Raw genomic sequence first — 16,447 nt, 5'->3', positions numbered from 1 at the left:
CCTAAAGGTATAAAACCACAAAATTGGGACTGTCCTGAGATGGGGCACCTCGCCTGCTAGGTGAGCCACTTGTGGTTACTGTGGCCTCCAGGCACCTGGCCAGGTGTTTGCTGTGGGGCACACGGAACTTGGCCGCCAAGCTGCAGTGTCTCCGGGTGCAACACTCAATTCCTTCTTACTTAGCTGCTGCTGTCATAGTCATTCTAGCACTTGTGGGTGTTTGCTGCCTACCGATCGAGGCGACCCTCACAACTAACCCAGACTGTCAGGGTGTTGTTCTAGAGAAGAACTCAAGATGAAAGAAAGAACAGTCTTCTAATCGGCCTGGGGAATGCTGCAGTGTGTGTAGCAGAGTCAAACCTGAGCCTGGCATTCTTTCTCATCCTCTTCTCAACTAGAGAAGCCCACATAAATGTCATCGATTTCTGTTCCCCCGGGGTGCCCTCCTTGTTTGTGTGGGTGTCCTGTAATGTCAGGACACTAGAAAGTGCTTACTGCTTATGACATGTGTTTTTCCTTCCAGGTGGCCCGCCAGCACAAGCGAGAAACCAGAAACGGATAACTGGGACGCATGGGCTGCTCAGCCTTCTCTCACGGTACCCAGCGCTGGCCAGTTAAGGCAGAGGTCTGCCTTTACACCAGCCACAGCCACTGGCTCCTCCCCGTCTCCCGTCCTGGGCCAGGTAGGGGCAGTTGTGGAGGGCGTGAAGACTGAGTGGTCTGCAGCTAGTGTTATTACACCAGCAGCTTCAGCAATGCAGGCTCTTGCCATGAAGCTGGGCTGGCTGGCTGGACCTAGTTCAGAAACCTGAGACTCAGTGTAAACCTCAGAGTTCAGAGGGCGTAAACTGTCCCGCCTGTGTCTAAGAAGCTTCATTGAAAAAGCAGCATCAGAGCTGCAATGATGATCGGTTAAAAAGGTACCGAACCTGCCATGAGGAGTCAGGGTGTTCATAAAGAAAACTCTGGGTCAGCCTATTTGACTACCCCTTGGTCCCTACTGAAAAAGGCAGACCAATTTCAGGTTAATGGGAGGCCCTGCTAAGGAACAGTATTTCTGAAAGTGTAGGGGTTGTTGTCATGAACCTTTCTCTTTATGTTAATGTAGTAATGATGAAGGAATGAGATTAATGAATCACACAGCAAATGCCCATCTGGGAGGCCCCAGGGGATCACAGGGGTTTTCTGTTCTGGAGATGCTTAAGTTGGAGGAGACACCGGGCAGATCCATGGGGAAATGGTTGGTATGCAAGAAGACTGGAGTTGCTGAGCGGCCGTGCTCAGCAGGGCACTTACGTGAAAGCCTAGAGCCTGCAGAGTCTCTGTGCCCAAGCCACGGAAACGGGAAGACACGGCAGGGTTGGGCAGAGGGAAAGGAGTGAGCCAGGTGAGGAAGGGAGAGAGAGTCTAGTAAGGAGGAGTTGAGTACACGGTGGTGGAATTGGGGCTGTCTGGCACACTGGCGGGACATGGCTGAGAGCAAGCGGCTGGCTGTAGCAAGCACCATGAAATCCAAGGGAGTGGACATGGCTGAGAGCAAGCGGCTGGGGCGAGGGAGGACGCTGCACGGTGTTCCTTTGTTTCTACCTACACTCAGCACCGAAGCGTATCCCATCGGTGCTCAGCCACCCAGGAGGTGCTGTGGGTGAGGCGTGAGTAAAACTGTGTAGGCAAGGGTGAGCTCTAGAACTCGGGAGGACAGAGGTGGTCGTGCTATCAGAGAGCACTCAGGACGGAGAAGAGGCCATCATGGATAGCGAGAGTCAACCTCTTGGTGACTGAGGAAAGGGAAAGTCATGCAGCGTGCAAGCGTGCTGTGAGGAAGGAGGAAGTTGAGCCACGAGAACTCTGCTGGTTTGTGAGGAGTGGAGCAGCGCGTCAGTCAGCGTAAGTGAGGGGCCTGTGCATTGAGCGGCCTGCAGTGACCAGGACAGGGAAAAGCAGGGGTTCCCTGGAAACCAAAGTCACCACTGGCCGCAGCACTGCCCAGCTCAGGACCAGGGACTGTGGTACTACAGCCTCGTCACAGTCACAGCAAAGACGATAGCAGGTCTTTCTGAACATTGTGACAGCCTTCAGAAACTGAGGCTTGGAGAAATCCGTCATTGCCCAAGTGTCGCAGAATTAATTATTAAGTGGCAGATCTGGGATTCAGCCCCCGTGCTGAAGTCTCATCTGACCTCGGGCTGGTTCAGAACCTAACATTTAGGGAAGGAGTGTCAAGGGAGATGTCCCAGACTTTTGTAAAGGCACAGAGCAAATGGCTTCCCTTCCACTCTGGCCTGGAAGTCCTGACATAGCTGAGAGGAGTAGGCAAGGCAGAAGCACTGTGATCACTGGGCAAGTAGGAAGCGACAGGTGGAGAACACAGTGATCTTGGTGCTAAAATGAAAGAAAGTCAGAATGTTTAGGTGTAGGGAGGTAAGAATCCATGCAGAGCAAGGGTCAGAGGTCACACACACACTCACAGAAGTTTCCTGTTTCATGCAGTCAGATCTTACCGCAGAAATAAAAATCACCTCAGTCAATCGCAGACAGATCCAGACCAGCTGTCCTTGCACATGAACTTCTGCTCCTTATCCATTTATGTGGAGAATCCAAGTGGGGCTTGTTTTAGTTGTTTAAGTCGCCGCCATGATTTTTAAGTAGATAATAAGTGCCTCACCTGCCTTTGCAGCCTTGTCTCCTGCCCTGCCACTTCCTCTCCTCTCGAGGCCTTTGCCTTTGGCCTGGAGTGCCCTTCTGCAGTGCTAGCTCTCAAACCCTTCTCGTCCTTCAGGGCTCAAATGCCTCTTCCCCTGTGAAACTGTCCCTGGTGCTCCAAGGCAGGCTTTGTCCTTCTTGCCGCTCTGATCTCACGGTGAGGCAGGAGAACTTTTCTGTAGTGTGTTTCACTCCTCCAAGTGATATATTTTGCTGTTTTTCTCTCTTCCTGGTACACTAAGTTCCTATTACTAGAGGATATTCTTATAGCACTTTAATGTTAATAAAATGCCAATTCCCAACTATGTGGAGGGAGCAGAAGTGATGTTTTCCTCATCCTTATAACCCCACGATGTCCACAATCATGGGAAAAAACAAGCACAGTCCAGTGCATGGCCTGTTTTCATGTGTCCACCTAAACTGAAACACCATTCAATCCTGAAATGTCTGCCCCGTTACATCAAAGTATAAAAGATGCACAGCCAGTGCATCTGAAGAAGTAAGGCTGGGTGGGGCTCTGGGAGCGGCCGGCAGGGTTTTTAGATCTCCACATTTAAAATGAACAATTGCAGAGAAGCCACGAGGCGCCTAGCATTCCTGCCAGGCAGAGACGGTGTCTCTGTCTTGGTTGATTAAAAAACTGCAGTGTAATCACGGGTCCTTTATGTCATCCCACACAGGGTGAAAAAGTGGAGGGGCTACAAGCGCAAGCCCTGTATCCTTGGAGAGCCAAGAAAGACAACCACTTAAATTTTAACAAAAACGATGTCATCACCGTTCTGGAACAGCAAGACATGTGGTGGTTTGGAGAAGTTCAAGGTCACAAGGGTTGGTTCCCCAAGTCTTACGTGAAACTCATTTCAGGGCCCGTGAGGAAAGCTACCAGGTACTTTATTGTTATCTGCTTCTGTTTGACGGAAACAGTATTAGCAATTGTTGTCCCTGCTGGTTAGATTCACTGGTGGGAGCTGCAGGATGAAGTGTGTGTGTGAAGGGTGGAAAGGGATCCCGTTCTCCTGAGCAGCCTGTGCACTGTGTTGCCTTGTCTAAGAATCCCGCAGCTGTTGGGAATTGTGACTCTGGATGCTTAGTACCCAGTACAGTACCAAATACAAGGCATTTGGGGAATCGACTGGAAGAATGAATGAATGGCTTTCTTCATTAGTGTCTGCATGTAGCATAGAACTATTGGATTATTCCACCATGCAAAGATAGCAGAAATAGCCCACAACATCTGCTAGTCAGTGCTGAAGAGACTGCATTGAGCTTGTGTGTCCTGTGTAGTGAGTGGGCAAAGCAGACGGGTGAGCGTGGTCACGCATGCCTCCAGCACTCTCACTGTGGCCGTACCCAGCTGCTAGTGACTGCTGCAGCTTTGGTCTTCTGTAGCTTTCAAAGAGAAAAGCAATGTCATTTGGTATTCTCAGGTGAGAGTTAAAATACTCTTTTCTTCCCTTCTTACAGCATCGATACTGGCCCTACCGAAAGTCCTGCTAGCCTAAAGAGAGTGTCTTCCCCAGCAGCCAAGCCAGCCGTTCCTGGAGAAGGTGAGGACGGGGTGTGTCCGCTCTCTTTAGGAGGCTGAGCACATTACTTGGTGCAGACTGTAAATGACCATGACTGGATTCACTTTTAAATAGGCCGGATGTTTCTGTCCTGCCTAATGATGTCTGGCAGTGAGAAGCCCACTGCGTCCACCAGGGGTCAAGTTCTGAGCATGTGTCAATGACGGCCTTGCTTCCCCGTGTAGCCCTCTTGTCTTGTTTACATCCATAACTGTATTGCTTTAAAACTGATGGCACAGTCCAGTGAAGCTCTCAGAACACCACGAGTGCCTTGGGTACACCCCAGCTGAGCCACAAGATCTCTGTGCTCTGTGAATGACCAAGTCAGGTTACATAGGCTTATTACAAATAATTCATTGCTTTTTTCCCCCCTCTGACCCTTGTTATATGGCATAGTCCTAGGTATTATATGCCAGGCTGTAAAAAGAGGTATTTTAAAGTTTTACACAGTTGAGGCCTCACTGGTCTCCTCCACGCTCACCGCAGTCATTACCTGGTAGCGCTGGCCGGGGCCACCTGAGTTAAGCATCTGTGTGGCAGTGAGCAGGCTCTGCAGTTACAGATGTCGGCAGAGGTGTGTGGCAATCTTTTCACAGGTGTCTGGAGTACATCTGTGATGACAGAGTGTGCTTCATGTGCTGTGGTAAAATTGTTGTGTTCCTTAGAAACTTTGCCAGCGGAAAACAGAGTTCTCGGAATAATTGCTTCAGCAGAGGCTGCACGGATGAAGGCTTAATGCTCGTTCCAACTCCCAGGAACACTAGTCCATTCTTAAGGAGACTTTTCAAAATAATGGTTGTTTAGTTTGCAGGCATAGTTGTAAAACCCTATCGCCACTTAAAAAATTCCAAATTTTTCCACGTAACTATTACTATTTTTTATATGAATATACATATTTATTATTATATGGACTCTCCTAGGATAATCTTTACACATTCACATTTCCTTAATAATTATTTTAGCACTATTAGAACAAGGCAAAAACCTCTTTTTTGATATAACATGCTTTCAGCCTAATTAAAAACAAATTTTACCTCTTCCCCAAAACAGAACAACAGCAAAAACTCAAGTGTATTATATGTCAACAGGTCTGACTGGGGGAGAAGTCATATTCTGGCTCTGTCATAGCAATTACATGATTTCAGTCATGCCTCAACTTCATCTGTGAAGTGCACATACTAACCACCCTTTTGGGGGGAAATTATTCCAGGGATTATGAATTAAAATGTATAAAGATTTTAGAATGAAGGCCAGTAATGTCCGCTCCTTTCACTTGGCCTCGTGTCCTTGCTTACTGTATAGCTACTCAGAGCAGTGAGCGTTCTCATCAGACAGTAGTGTGGGAGGGACTGTGCCAAGACTGCAACACTCGAGATCCTAACAGGTCACAGCTGCCCCTCATTCACTCTTAAAGTTAGGCAGCAGAATAGAGATAGGTTCCGATCTGAGGTGGTGTCTGTCTGGTTTGAAATGAGTTTGGGCATTAGAAAAACCAGGAAGGATTGCTGGCCTCGTGGCAGGAGAACTTGTAGGAGGATATTGGCATTAGAAATTCTGAGAAAGGCTGTTTACAGATTAGCAAGCCTCTTATTAATAATACATTAAACATCTTATTTAAACTCTAAAGTAGATTTAAATAGATTATGCATTTGAATAGATGGAAGTGGTAGCTTGGGACCGGCCTGGGCCCCTCTTTTAAGTGCCCCCTAAAAGGGGAGCCTGCTGGGAGCCCTCTGAATTCTCTCACAGAGTCTGACTTTCCCACAAACTTGTGCAGGGTGGGGCAGGAAATGCAAGCCTCTTGGTCCTTTTGGGCCCCTTAACATTTTGCAATATTGCGCTCAGTTAGCGGTTTCATTTCCAAGTTTCTTAAACATCTTGAAGGATACTCCAACATTTTAAAGGGATTTAAAGAAGGTGATATGTATTGAATAATCCAGGAAAGGTTTAGAATGCTCAGAATCCTGTCAGAAGTGGCTGGGTGGGGGACAATGGTAAAGGGGAGCACACATGACCAGTCAGTGTCCAGAATACTGAGAAATCAAGTAACTGTAAGCACGAGAGGAGAATGCGCTGGGACCACTTCGCTCTCCAGGCGTGTTTGGTTTCTCAGCATTAACTATGGAGCTTCATGTTACCAGAATGGAGGCCCAAAGTCAGAGTCCTGTTTTCCCAAGCACATTCGGGTGACCTTCTGTCAGCTGTGGGTCTAGCAGTCAGTGCTGGCTTCAGCACAGGTCCCACTAGTCACCTGGATTTGAAGGAGACCTCTTGTAGTTAGGAATAGACGTTTAGCTCAGACTTTAGGGGTTCTGTGTACCTATGTCGGTTTTCATTAGGACAAAGCTTTTCACATTAGCCAGAGGAGGATCTAGCCAGACCATTCGGCTAGTAAAGTGCTTGCAGCCAAGCCTGACAGCCTGAGAGTGATCCCAAAGTCCATACACCTTGTCATCTGACCTCCACACACGAGCCATATACAAAATAAATGTAAAATTGGCCAGTGGAGCTCTAATGCAGAGTTCTAGCTGCTAGCCAACCTTACACTCTGCTTTGAAGGGTTTTATCTCCTGTAAGATATGTTACAATGTAACAATCCAGTCAGTCCTGAGCTTTCTACAGCAGAGTTGCAACCTGGCACTCTGCTTTGAAGGGATGTATATCATGTGAGATAAGTTTCAATGTGACAATCCAGTCTGTCCTAAGAGTAAGCTTTAAGAAAGGCTTGATGGGCTGCCGCGTTTAGTCCCAGCACTCGGGAGGTACAGGCAGGTGGATCTCTATGAGTTCGATGCCAGCCTGGTCTCCAGAGCGAGTGCCAGGATAGGCTCCAAAGCTACACAGAGAAACCCTGTCTAAAGGAAGGAAGAAAGAAAGGCAGGCTTGATGGGATATTATCTCATCTAAGATATGTTACAATGTAACAATCCAGTCTGTCCTGAGAGTAAGCTTTACAAAAGGCTTGATTTGTATTACTTTTTTTAAATGTGTAAAGGCCTAGAACAGAGCAGGGAAAAAAAACCAGAAATAAACATGTGTCTCTCTCTGTAAACCGTCTGTACTCCATGTATAGGGTTTTGTGTCCAGCGATCTTGACTATGACTTTGTCCTGAGCCTCGGGGTCAGATCAAAGCAAAGCAGAGTTCTAGAGTTACAGGGAGCTATCCCTGTGGAAGACACTCCTCTGACTGGAGTCACTAGAGAAAGAATATCAGCTCTTCCTCCTTGAGGCTATATCACATGCCTAGTAACTTCTAATAAGCTTGTTAGAGATGATTGGTTATTTTCTTGTGCTAGGGAGATGTTACTTTTGTCATTAATCCCTGTACCTGCTTGTGCAACCTGGGTGACAAGCAGATGTCCAGCCATAACCAGACGCCTACTGTTCGATTCTTAAACAGCCCCCTATCTTTTATATACATGGTACTGTATGTCTCCGGTGTTCACTTGGGCACTTAAATAGTGAAAGGGTTGTCATTTGATTGACATCAAGGACGAACGGTATCCAGAAGTCTTCTAAACCTGTTACGTGCCCCCTCAAAACTGAAATACAGATTCTGCACACCAAAAGCCTGCACGTGAGTACATCCTACCCTGTTACACAGCACATGGTAGACAGGCCCTCAGTGTTAACCAAAGCTAAAAGTGGAAAACTTTTTCCTTTAGAGAGGTGATTTCTCTAACTAGATCAGACCGTTGGGCGTTCTGTCAGGAGATGTGCGGTGGCCTTGGTTTGTGTCCTTTGACTGCGTCCTCCCAGCAGCCCTCTCCGCAGGCACCACATCTGTATGTGCAGTGGGGACCGTGGAACCTGGGAACGGCACAGTGATGCGTCCTAACCTGTGGCCAGTTGTTTCTTGAATCATAAACTTGCCTTTGCAAAGCTGTCTGGGATGTCTTTAAACAATCAAGCTCTCTCCGTATCTCGATATCTCTCCAGAGTTTATTGCCATGTACACTTACGAGAGTTCTGAGCAAGGAGATCTAACCTTTCAGCAAGGGGATCTGATTTTGGTTACCAAGAAAGATGGTGACTGGTGGACGGGCACGGTGGGCGACAAGTCCGGAGTCTTCCCTTCTAACTATGTGAGGCTGAAAGACTCAGAGGTAACCACGTCAACTGTTTCCTCCCCCTGTCTGTGTGCACTTCTCTCTGACGGTGGAGCACTGTGTTGGGTTCTGCTGAATTCTGGACCGACCTGCAGCTGTCTGACAGTGTCCTGTAGTACTGTGGGGCAAGCTCTGGCTTCCTTCGGGCAGAACTCCAGGATGAAGTGGAGGCTGCACTGGGGTGGGGGCGGGGTGGGGGGAGCTCTCTTCATCACCCTCCCTGTTCCCGTGTGAAGTGTACTCCTACATAGAACCAGTTTATGATTCTGAGCAAGCATGCTCGACCAGCTCTTCTTGGCCATTGGTTTTCAGATGCTCACAGTGAGCGAGTGGGCCTTTGTCTGTGTGAATGAAGGTGTGCTGGTTCAAAGCTGTGTCTTGTCTCACAGTAGAAAGACATAAAGTTCCAAGAGGTTGGTATGTTTTGAGCAATGCCGCTATCCTTATAGGGCGGAAATGACTCCTTAGCTATCTGATTGCATAGGGTGTGGTCTTGAGTCGGTGCAAACTTAATGAGATGGTAGGGGTTAGGGGGTTTTATAGTGGCCAAGTTCAAGTTAAGAGAGTTTCATGGTATAATTACAGCCATTTAACAGACCCATAGAAACAAGCCAGCAGGAATGAATCTTGGAGTTTTTGTTTGGTTGGTTGGTTTTTGTTTTGCTTTTTTAAGACAATAAAGCCATAGTTGTTTTCTTTTCCCCCTCACATCTCCTGGGCACTGAGAGAGAAGAGCTGGCAGAACCTATAGAGGCTGTGTCACTGAGAATAAGTGAGTGGATGAGACCCTCACTGTCATTTAAATGCCAATCAGAGCGCCCCGCAGCGTCTTCTGTAAACCCTTGTATTCCTAGTGACTTTGGTGAGGATGGGCCTTGTGACTTGCCATAGTACACTTGCCATTGACCTTCTTGCCTCAAGGATGATTCTTAGTGCTTTAAGAAAACAATCTGAATTTCTATTGTTTGGGGATTTATGCTTGCTGTGGTATTGAGAGCAGCTTGCTAAATTCTGGGTGTTCTTGTAAGTCTGCCTGCTCTTTAGAACTTGGCAGAAAGAAGCCGGGAGAAATAATTTTTCCCTTGTAAGACAGCTGGCCTGTGGGACTCCATCGGCCTAGAAAGGGAAAAGCCAGCCCTTCTCAGGCCAGCAAGTTGGCCTTAGATTATGCAGATGGTGCCTCAGTGGTAGGAAACTTCTGTTCCTGCCACCAGGCACGAAAACTCTTCCAGTGAGGTTGTCTTTTGGAACAGGTAAAATACAAAATCATTTGGTTTCCATCTTAACTTTATTTTATTTATTGAATTTTTGCCCTAGTTTTCTATGTATGTATATAGATAAATAGATGTATACAGAGAGATATAGCCTTGATGCATATTTAAGTAACATGATAAAATAAGCTGTTACACTGATAAATGCAAAAGCTATTTCTTTCATTATATTCTAATAAATTATAGCTCTCTGTCTAAAAGCATCTGAGGCCCTTAAACAGGAGCAGTGTGTGCTGGCTTTAAAAGGCCAACTGACCTGTGAGGTGTTTTCTTACCACCAACATCAGTTGGCTGTGGAATAGCCATCAGTTAAGATTTTAAAGTCGGATATATTCAAAACACAATAAAAAGTGCAAAGTTCTGCATAAGAGCAAAGCCTCCTAAAAACTTAAAGGGAGACAGTTCACTCTGGTGGGGACACCAGGCTGGACCCACAGGGTTGGGGTCTGCCCTTCCATCCCTCTGTGTGGCGGACAGCGTGTGGAGCAGGGGAATTACTATAAGCCTATATATAGGAAGTAGCTCACTTTGTCTTTCATTGCTATTCTTTGATATCTCAGGCTATAACAACAGCAGGAAAATTGATAGTTTATAATTGTGCTCATTAATTAAAGCTCATTAATTACAGTAAGAAAAATTTTTATTTCAAAGCATTCCTCTTTGGTGGTCATTTGATTTCAGTGACCAGAAATACAGCAGCAACGATCGAATGTGTTCCTTGTAGACACAGAGCACATTTTAATCTTTACGGTGACTGGCTTGGGTTATTAAGCCTTTTGCTTTACTTCTTTGAAATGCCTCATTTACTACAAAGATAGGCACTCAAGGGGGAGCATTAATTGACAATAAAGCACTTTGTCACACAGATTGCATTCTGGCCCCTGTCCTGGCTCACATGGTCTCTGCTGGCTGACTCAGCTGGGTTAAAGTTCCATGGCTATCCGAGAGGAATTCAACCCCAAAGTGTTTCTGGAACACTCAGTAGTTGGGAAAAACTTGTTTTTACAACTGTGCTTCCACCACTGAGAGAAATAAATGCCTTTGCTACGACAGTGTGAAACTGGGTAGAAACTCCATGCAGGACAGTGGGCCCCTCCTTGGGTAGAGAGAAGTCAGAAGGTTGGAATCCATTCTCCTGCTGCTGGTTCAGTACTTAAAGAAAATTCTAGTTTGGAGATATATATATATATATATATATATATTATATATATATATTATATATTATTGAGCCATCAATGCTCTACTGTGGTTAGTCAGGGTGGTGGACTCGGGGTGTCTGTAGGAGCCTCCTGGCTTTGACATATGAACTGCTTCCTGGCTAGCCATGAGGAGGTGCAGTGAGCTGAGAGGGAGCATAACTGCTGTTGCATTTGCCCCGGACCAGGGTGTGCCTGTGGCCCACGTAGCCTGATCGGGAGCCTCCTGGCTGGCGCTCACAGAGTAAAGGCCACCTGTTTTAACGTGCCTGTTCTCACCCCTGTCGCCCTGATACAGTCAGGTGCTCCCATGTTCCCCCAGAATGGAAAGAGGGATTTAAGGGCTCTGGTGGGTTTGTGTCATTAATCATTTTTTTTAAGTTTTGAGATCAACTCTTCAGCATGCAAATGAGACCTTTTGCTCTGTTTTAAGGGCTCTGGAACTGCTGGGAAAACAGGGAGTTTAGGAAAAAAACCTGGTAAGTTACAAACCCCAATGCCTGTGTTTCCATGTCAATGAGTGTACTTGATAGTGGTTCCCACCTAAGTATACATACATGGTTGTGTAGTGCAGCTGCTGCTGCAGAGGTGGGGATGGGGGGCCTTCCCTGGGCAGGTGGTCGGAGCTGATGTGTGCAGAGCCATCAGGCCACAGGGTCAGCTGCTTTGGGCACCTCATCTTGTTGAGTTTGGAAAGCCTTGCTCATTCCCGTAGCACGCAAAGCCCCAGTGGTACCAGCAGTGGCCATCAGAGATGCAGCAAATATCGTCTGATGATGGGTTTCATTAATTTAGAATAAGGTGGTTTTCCACAGGCAAACATTGAAGGTACAAAATGATAGTCATGCCTCAGAAGCCAAATTTTTAGTTTATTTAAGCAAAACCACACGTTCTATTAATAGTGGGGTGAAAGAGAAGGCAGCAGCCCTGAAATGACATGGTTGGTGCGACCCATCTTCCCGGTCAAGGTCGTTGGTGCTATTTTGCTGTGGTATCCTTAGGAAATTATAGGTCTGGATGGGCACTTCTGTGCTGGCAGGCTGCACGCTCACACCGCCAGGGGAAAGGATTTTAGTCAGAGCGCACGGCTGAATCTGCTGTTGCCAACATTTGTCATTCCAGAAGGCCCAGATAGTTCACACACAGTGCTCAGGTGGGCTGCTTGGGGACACAGAGGCTCCTCAGAATGCCAGGGCAGATCGCCGGCCCACAGAAACAGCTGATGCCGAATGGGGCACTAATTGGGACCGTTTCCAAACCCAAAACTTGGACTCCAGACCTCGTCCTTGGCGTGCCAGAGGAACGTCCTCATCCCCACAGACTCCCAGACTAGCTGTGAGCTGGGCTCCAAGCCCTTTGCCTTCCTGGGTTTTCTGAAGCACCAGGCACACCCCTCCTGTTATCGCCAATCTCAGATTGCAGGACGGAGTAATAGGGGCTTGTTAAGGGACTCGGCAGGACAGTAGGTGTGAGCTCGGGGCTCCCCCACACCTCTTTCTGTCTTCTCTTAAATTACCCCTTTCTTGCCATCCTTTCTTTCTTTCCTCTCTGCTCTCTCGGGTTCATTGAGATGGCGGGACAGGGTGAGCGTAGAGGAGTAGGCCGTTCTGCCTCGCTTCCACAAGGGTGGGAAGCCTGCAGCCTCAGCCACACCAGTCTGGCCTGTGCTCCTGCTGGCCGTCTTCTCATAGGATCTTTAAGATTCAGGAAAACCATACACCCATTTACGTTTTGGTTTTTTTGTTTTGGTTTGGTTTGGTTTTTCGAGACAGGGTTTCTCTGTGTAGCTTTGGAGCCTATCCTGGCACTCACTCTGGAGACCAGGCTGGCCTCGAACTCACAGAGATCCGCCTGCCTCTGCCTCCCGAGTGCTGGGATTAAAGGCGTGCGCCACCACCGCCCGGCCTATTTACGTTTTTTTATTTCTATAAAAACTACTATTTTTTATTAAGTTCTCATAACTCTATGTTCGTCTCGTGGAATAAAAAGAGGTTAAACTCGTGGTTCCATGACAGACAGTCCTAAGGCATGTGTAGTCAGCTGCCGCCAGGCTCCTGTGGGTTTCTGAGGAAAATGGAATTTCTCCTATTAGTGTCCATGCAGAGGGAAGCATCCCTTAGGTTCACAGAGCTGGGGGAGCAGGAACTTGGTCCTTCACCTGGGTTCCTAGTAACTGTGGGAGACTCTCTGATAGGAAGCATAGGGCAAGTAGGATGCGGCTTGCTGGCAGGGAGCTCTTAAGTCATGAGACAGTGAAGGGCCACAGGAAGGCTGAGCTGAGTGGAAAGAGGAACAGAGCCCTTGGACAGGTGCATTTGCAAAGTGGCTCCCAGGAAGGGCCAAGGCCTAGGTGTTGGGGATTCAGAGCCCCCCTGCATGCAGTGGAAACCAGTCAGTTTGCTGATCTCTATTGTGTTGACCTGGAGATGGCTATGTCTTCTTAGGAATGCCTTCTCCCCACTCTGACAGTACACTGCAATGTCTGATCTTGTTTTTCAGAAATTGCCCAGGTTATTGCTTCCTACACGGCTACTGGTCCCGAACAACTCACCCTGGCTCCTGGTCAGCTGATTTTGATCCGAAAAAAGAACCCAGGTGGATGGTGGGAAGGAGAACTGCAAGTTAGTGTCCCTGCTTGTTTAAAATTCTCTAAGTGTGAATATGCAAAGTCTCAAGCAACAGTATTGCACGGCAAAATGCAAAGAGCCCTCATTGTCTGAACCTGCACCTGTTGAGGGATTCCTGTGTATCTTATGTGTTTGGTTCTGAGAGCTGGGAACCATCTAACCATGCATCCCAAGTTCAGATCTCGAGTGCAGGGCACAGGGAGAACTTGTTGAGTGAAGTCTGGATCTGCACAGAGACATCCTCATGTGCCCTGGCCTGGTACACAGAAGGAGTGTTTCACTGGAAGTGTTTTAAGATGTGCTATGGTGGGTGTCTCTCCCTGCAGATCACGTCCGTTCATCGTATTGTTTGTTTCCAGTGTGCATGGAAGCCGCCTTACTCATTTCACCATCCCAGATACTGTGGAAGGATTGTTCTCGTGTATCATTGGGGTAGAGTTAGGATGGTAAGAGGGTACGACACCTGAGGGGAGTGTTACATAAGGACAAGAAAACGCGTTTGAGTTCAGTGGATCCACAGAGTGCTTGTCATTTGCAGGCATACAGTGATGACACAGTGGAGAGCTGGGGTAAACCTAATCGGGTGACTGAAACAGCATCACCAGTGGGGACAAATGGACATTATTTATGCAAACACGCTACCCACTAAGTTCACAGCGTCAATACTGTGACAACAGAATTGCACCAACTGAGTCTAATCCTGAGCAAACATAAGAAATACGGAATGAGGAGTAGTTCACTAAAATAGGACAGGAGAGGACCGAGTACTTCAAAAACGTCAACGACTGAACCTATGGAAAGAGAATGAAAGAGATAGAGGCAGTAACAGAGTGTCACCCGGACTCTATGAAGGGAAGCTGTGTGACGGGAGAAGGATGTAGAGGCCAGGTTAGATCAGATAACTACAGCGTTGTTAACTTGGCTGAAACATACTTATTCTGTAGTTCAATTTTTTTAAATACTGTAATTTTTTTAACACATGCCTATTGAAATATGTAGGGTTAAAGAACCATGACTCGGGGACTAGAGAGATGACTCGGTGATTAAGACCTGAAATAGGTTTCCAGTACCTCCACTGGGCAGCTAACAACCGCCTGTAACGTCAGCTCCCGGGGATCTGATCCCACACACACACACACACACACACACACATCACACACACACACACACACACACACACACAATACATATATATTTTTAAGAGCTATTATGTGAGAGTCCAGTAACCAGGTGGTTCAGAAACTAATGACAGGGAGGGGGACCAGGGGAGGCTAAAGACACACAGAGAGGTAGAGGGTAGAGAGGACCCACAAATGGTGGGGCAGCTGGGGTGAACCCTCATAAACGATGTCCACACGATCTGTGCACTGTCCTCCCTGGGAGTTGAGTGTCCTCCACTGTTACTGTAGAAGATGAGGCCTGACTTTGGGATCTTGGGGGACCTGGGAGCCAGCACACACACGTGTCCACACATAGGAACAGCTGTACATAAGAGGCTGGCCACTGGCTCTTACGCAGGAAATGCCTCGCTCCTGCCCGCCGTCTCCTCCTCACTCAGTGAACACCAGTCTGGGACTGCAGGCTCCACCTGGCTTTGGTCCGTCGGCATCCCTCCCTCTCTTCATGAAGGAGAGGGTGGGCCATACCTCACCACATAGGCATTCCTTCGTGGCCTGCCAAGGGGCTGAGCGCCCAGCAGCTGTCTGGCTTTGTATACAAGAGATTCACACAGTATTTCTCCCTTAGAGTCTAGCACTGGGCCTCCTGCATAACACAGGAGGTCTCTGCTTGTAAGCGAAAAACTTATAGCAGCTCCTTTGTGAGAAGCCAGTGTTGTCCCTGTAGAATGAGCCCACGATGACTCTGCTGTCGTAATGGGCCCACAGCCTGCTTATCACATTAACCAGTTTTCTTGTGGCTCTGAGCAGGACAGTGTGACAGGAGGGTGGGTGTCGGCCACAGAGTGCAGAGGGAGGCTCCTTAGGGAGAAAGAAGGCCTGCTGCAGCTCCCCAGCCTCACACTGTTCTCTGCTCACAGCTGCCAGACAATCCCCGAGAGAGGAAGGAGGGCCCACACTGTGGTGGGCTGGATGTACGAGGGCCGAAGTGTTCTTGGCCCAAAGAAAAGCCACAGTCTGTAGTGTAACTGGCGATAGGCTTACACAGAGAGCTGTCTGGTGGGCAGCCAGAAGAGCCCTGGCCAGAAGAGCCCTGGCCAGAGGTCCTGGCCAGGCACAGCATACTTGTTGAGGGGTCCAACCCCGGGTCCCAGAAATCCATCCTGCTTCCTATGTGTGAGGAGTGAGGGACTGCAGGGTTTCTTTCTTTGTTTTTCATTGTAGACATGGTCTCACTATGTAGCCATGCCTGGCCTGGAGCTCACTGTATGGACTAGGTTGGCTTCTAAGTCACTGCCGTCTGCCAGCCTGTGCCTCCCAGTGCTGGGATTAAGGCGTGCGGCATCACTCCCAGCCTCGACTTGTTTTTGAGGCAGGGTCTCACTGTGTAGTCCAGGCTGGACTCAAACTTACAAGTCTTCTGTTCCTGCCTCGAATGCTAGGATTGCAGGCTCATGCCACCCACCCTGGCTCCCACGGTGCTTTTGAATGTGGCCACCAGAGAAACACTGAAGGCTACTCAGTCCAGCCAGCCATCCCCGAGCATCTGTGTCTTGCCTGCCGCTGGCCTTCAGTCCACATGTACCCTCCTGTTCAGAACATTGACTCCTGTTGCTTTCCCGTGGGTCCCAGCCACACCTCTCCTTCCCTTTGGGCAGCATGTCCACTCCAGTCTCACCTGACATTGTCTGGGGCAGCCTCACCCTGGGCCTTGTGCCTCCTGCAGTGGGGTGTGGCATTCACACACACACACACACACACACACACACACACACACACACACACACACACACACACACACACACACACACACACACACACACACACACCGCCTCTGATTCCTCATGGGTTAACCAG

At 48.2% G+C, this 16,447-nt stretch overlaps 1 protein-coding gene across 4 annotated transcripts in view; it reads left to right on the top strand.

Moving 5' to 3' along the window:
* The window catches only part of Itsn1 (intersectin 1), a 174,619-nt gene that overhangs the window by 116,725 nt on the left and 41,447 nt on the right, over positions 1-16,447 (top strand). For 3 of the 4 annotated variants that reach the window (XM_027415599.2, XM_035444311.1, XM_027415606.2), the window contains exons 21-26: positions 524-683; positions 3,384-3,589; positions 4,168-4,250; positions 8,209-8,375; positions 11,279-11,324; positions 13,345-13,466. In XM_027415599.2, coding sequence (XP_027271400.1) covers positions 524-683; positions 3,384-3,589; positions 4,168-4,250; positions 8,209-8,375; positions 11,279-11,324; positions 13,345-13,466 — 784 coding nt within the window. The remainder of the gene's footprint in view (positions 1-523; positions 684-3,383; positions 3,590-4,167; positions 4,251-8,208; positions 8,376-11,278; positions 11,325-13,344; positions 13,467-16,447) is intronic. The other variant, XM_035444313.1, reaches the window with a different exon arrangement.

This window comes from Cricetulus griseus, chromosome 4, assembly GCF_003668045.3.
Source record: "Cricetulus griseus strain 17A/GY chromosome 4, alternate assembly CriGri-PICRH-1.0, whole genome shotgun sequence".
Taxonomy (NCBI): Eukaryota; Metazoa; Chordata; class Mammalia; order Rodentia; family Cricetidae; genus Cricetulus; species Cricetulus griseus.
Note: the sequence above shows the minus strand (reverse complement) of the source record. Positions and strands in the feature narration are given on the sequence as shown.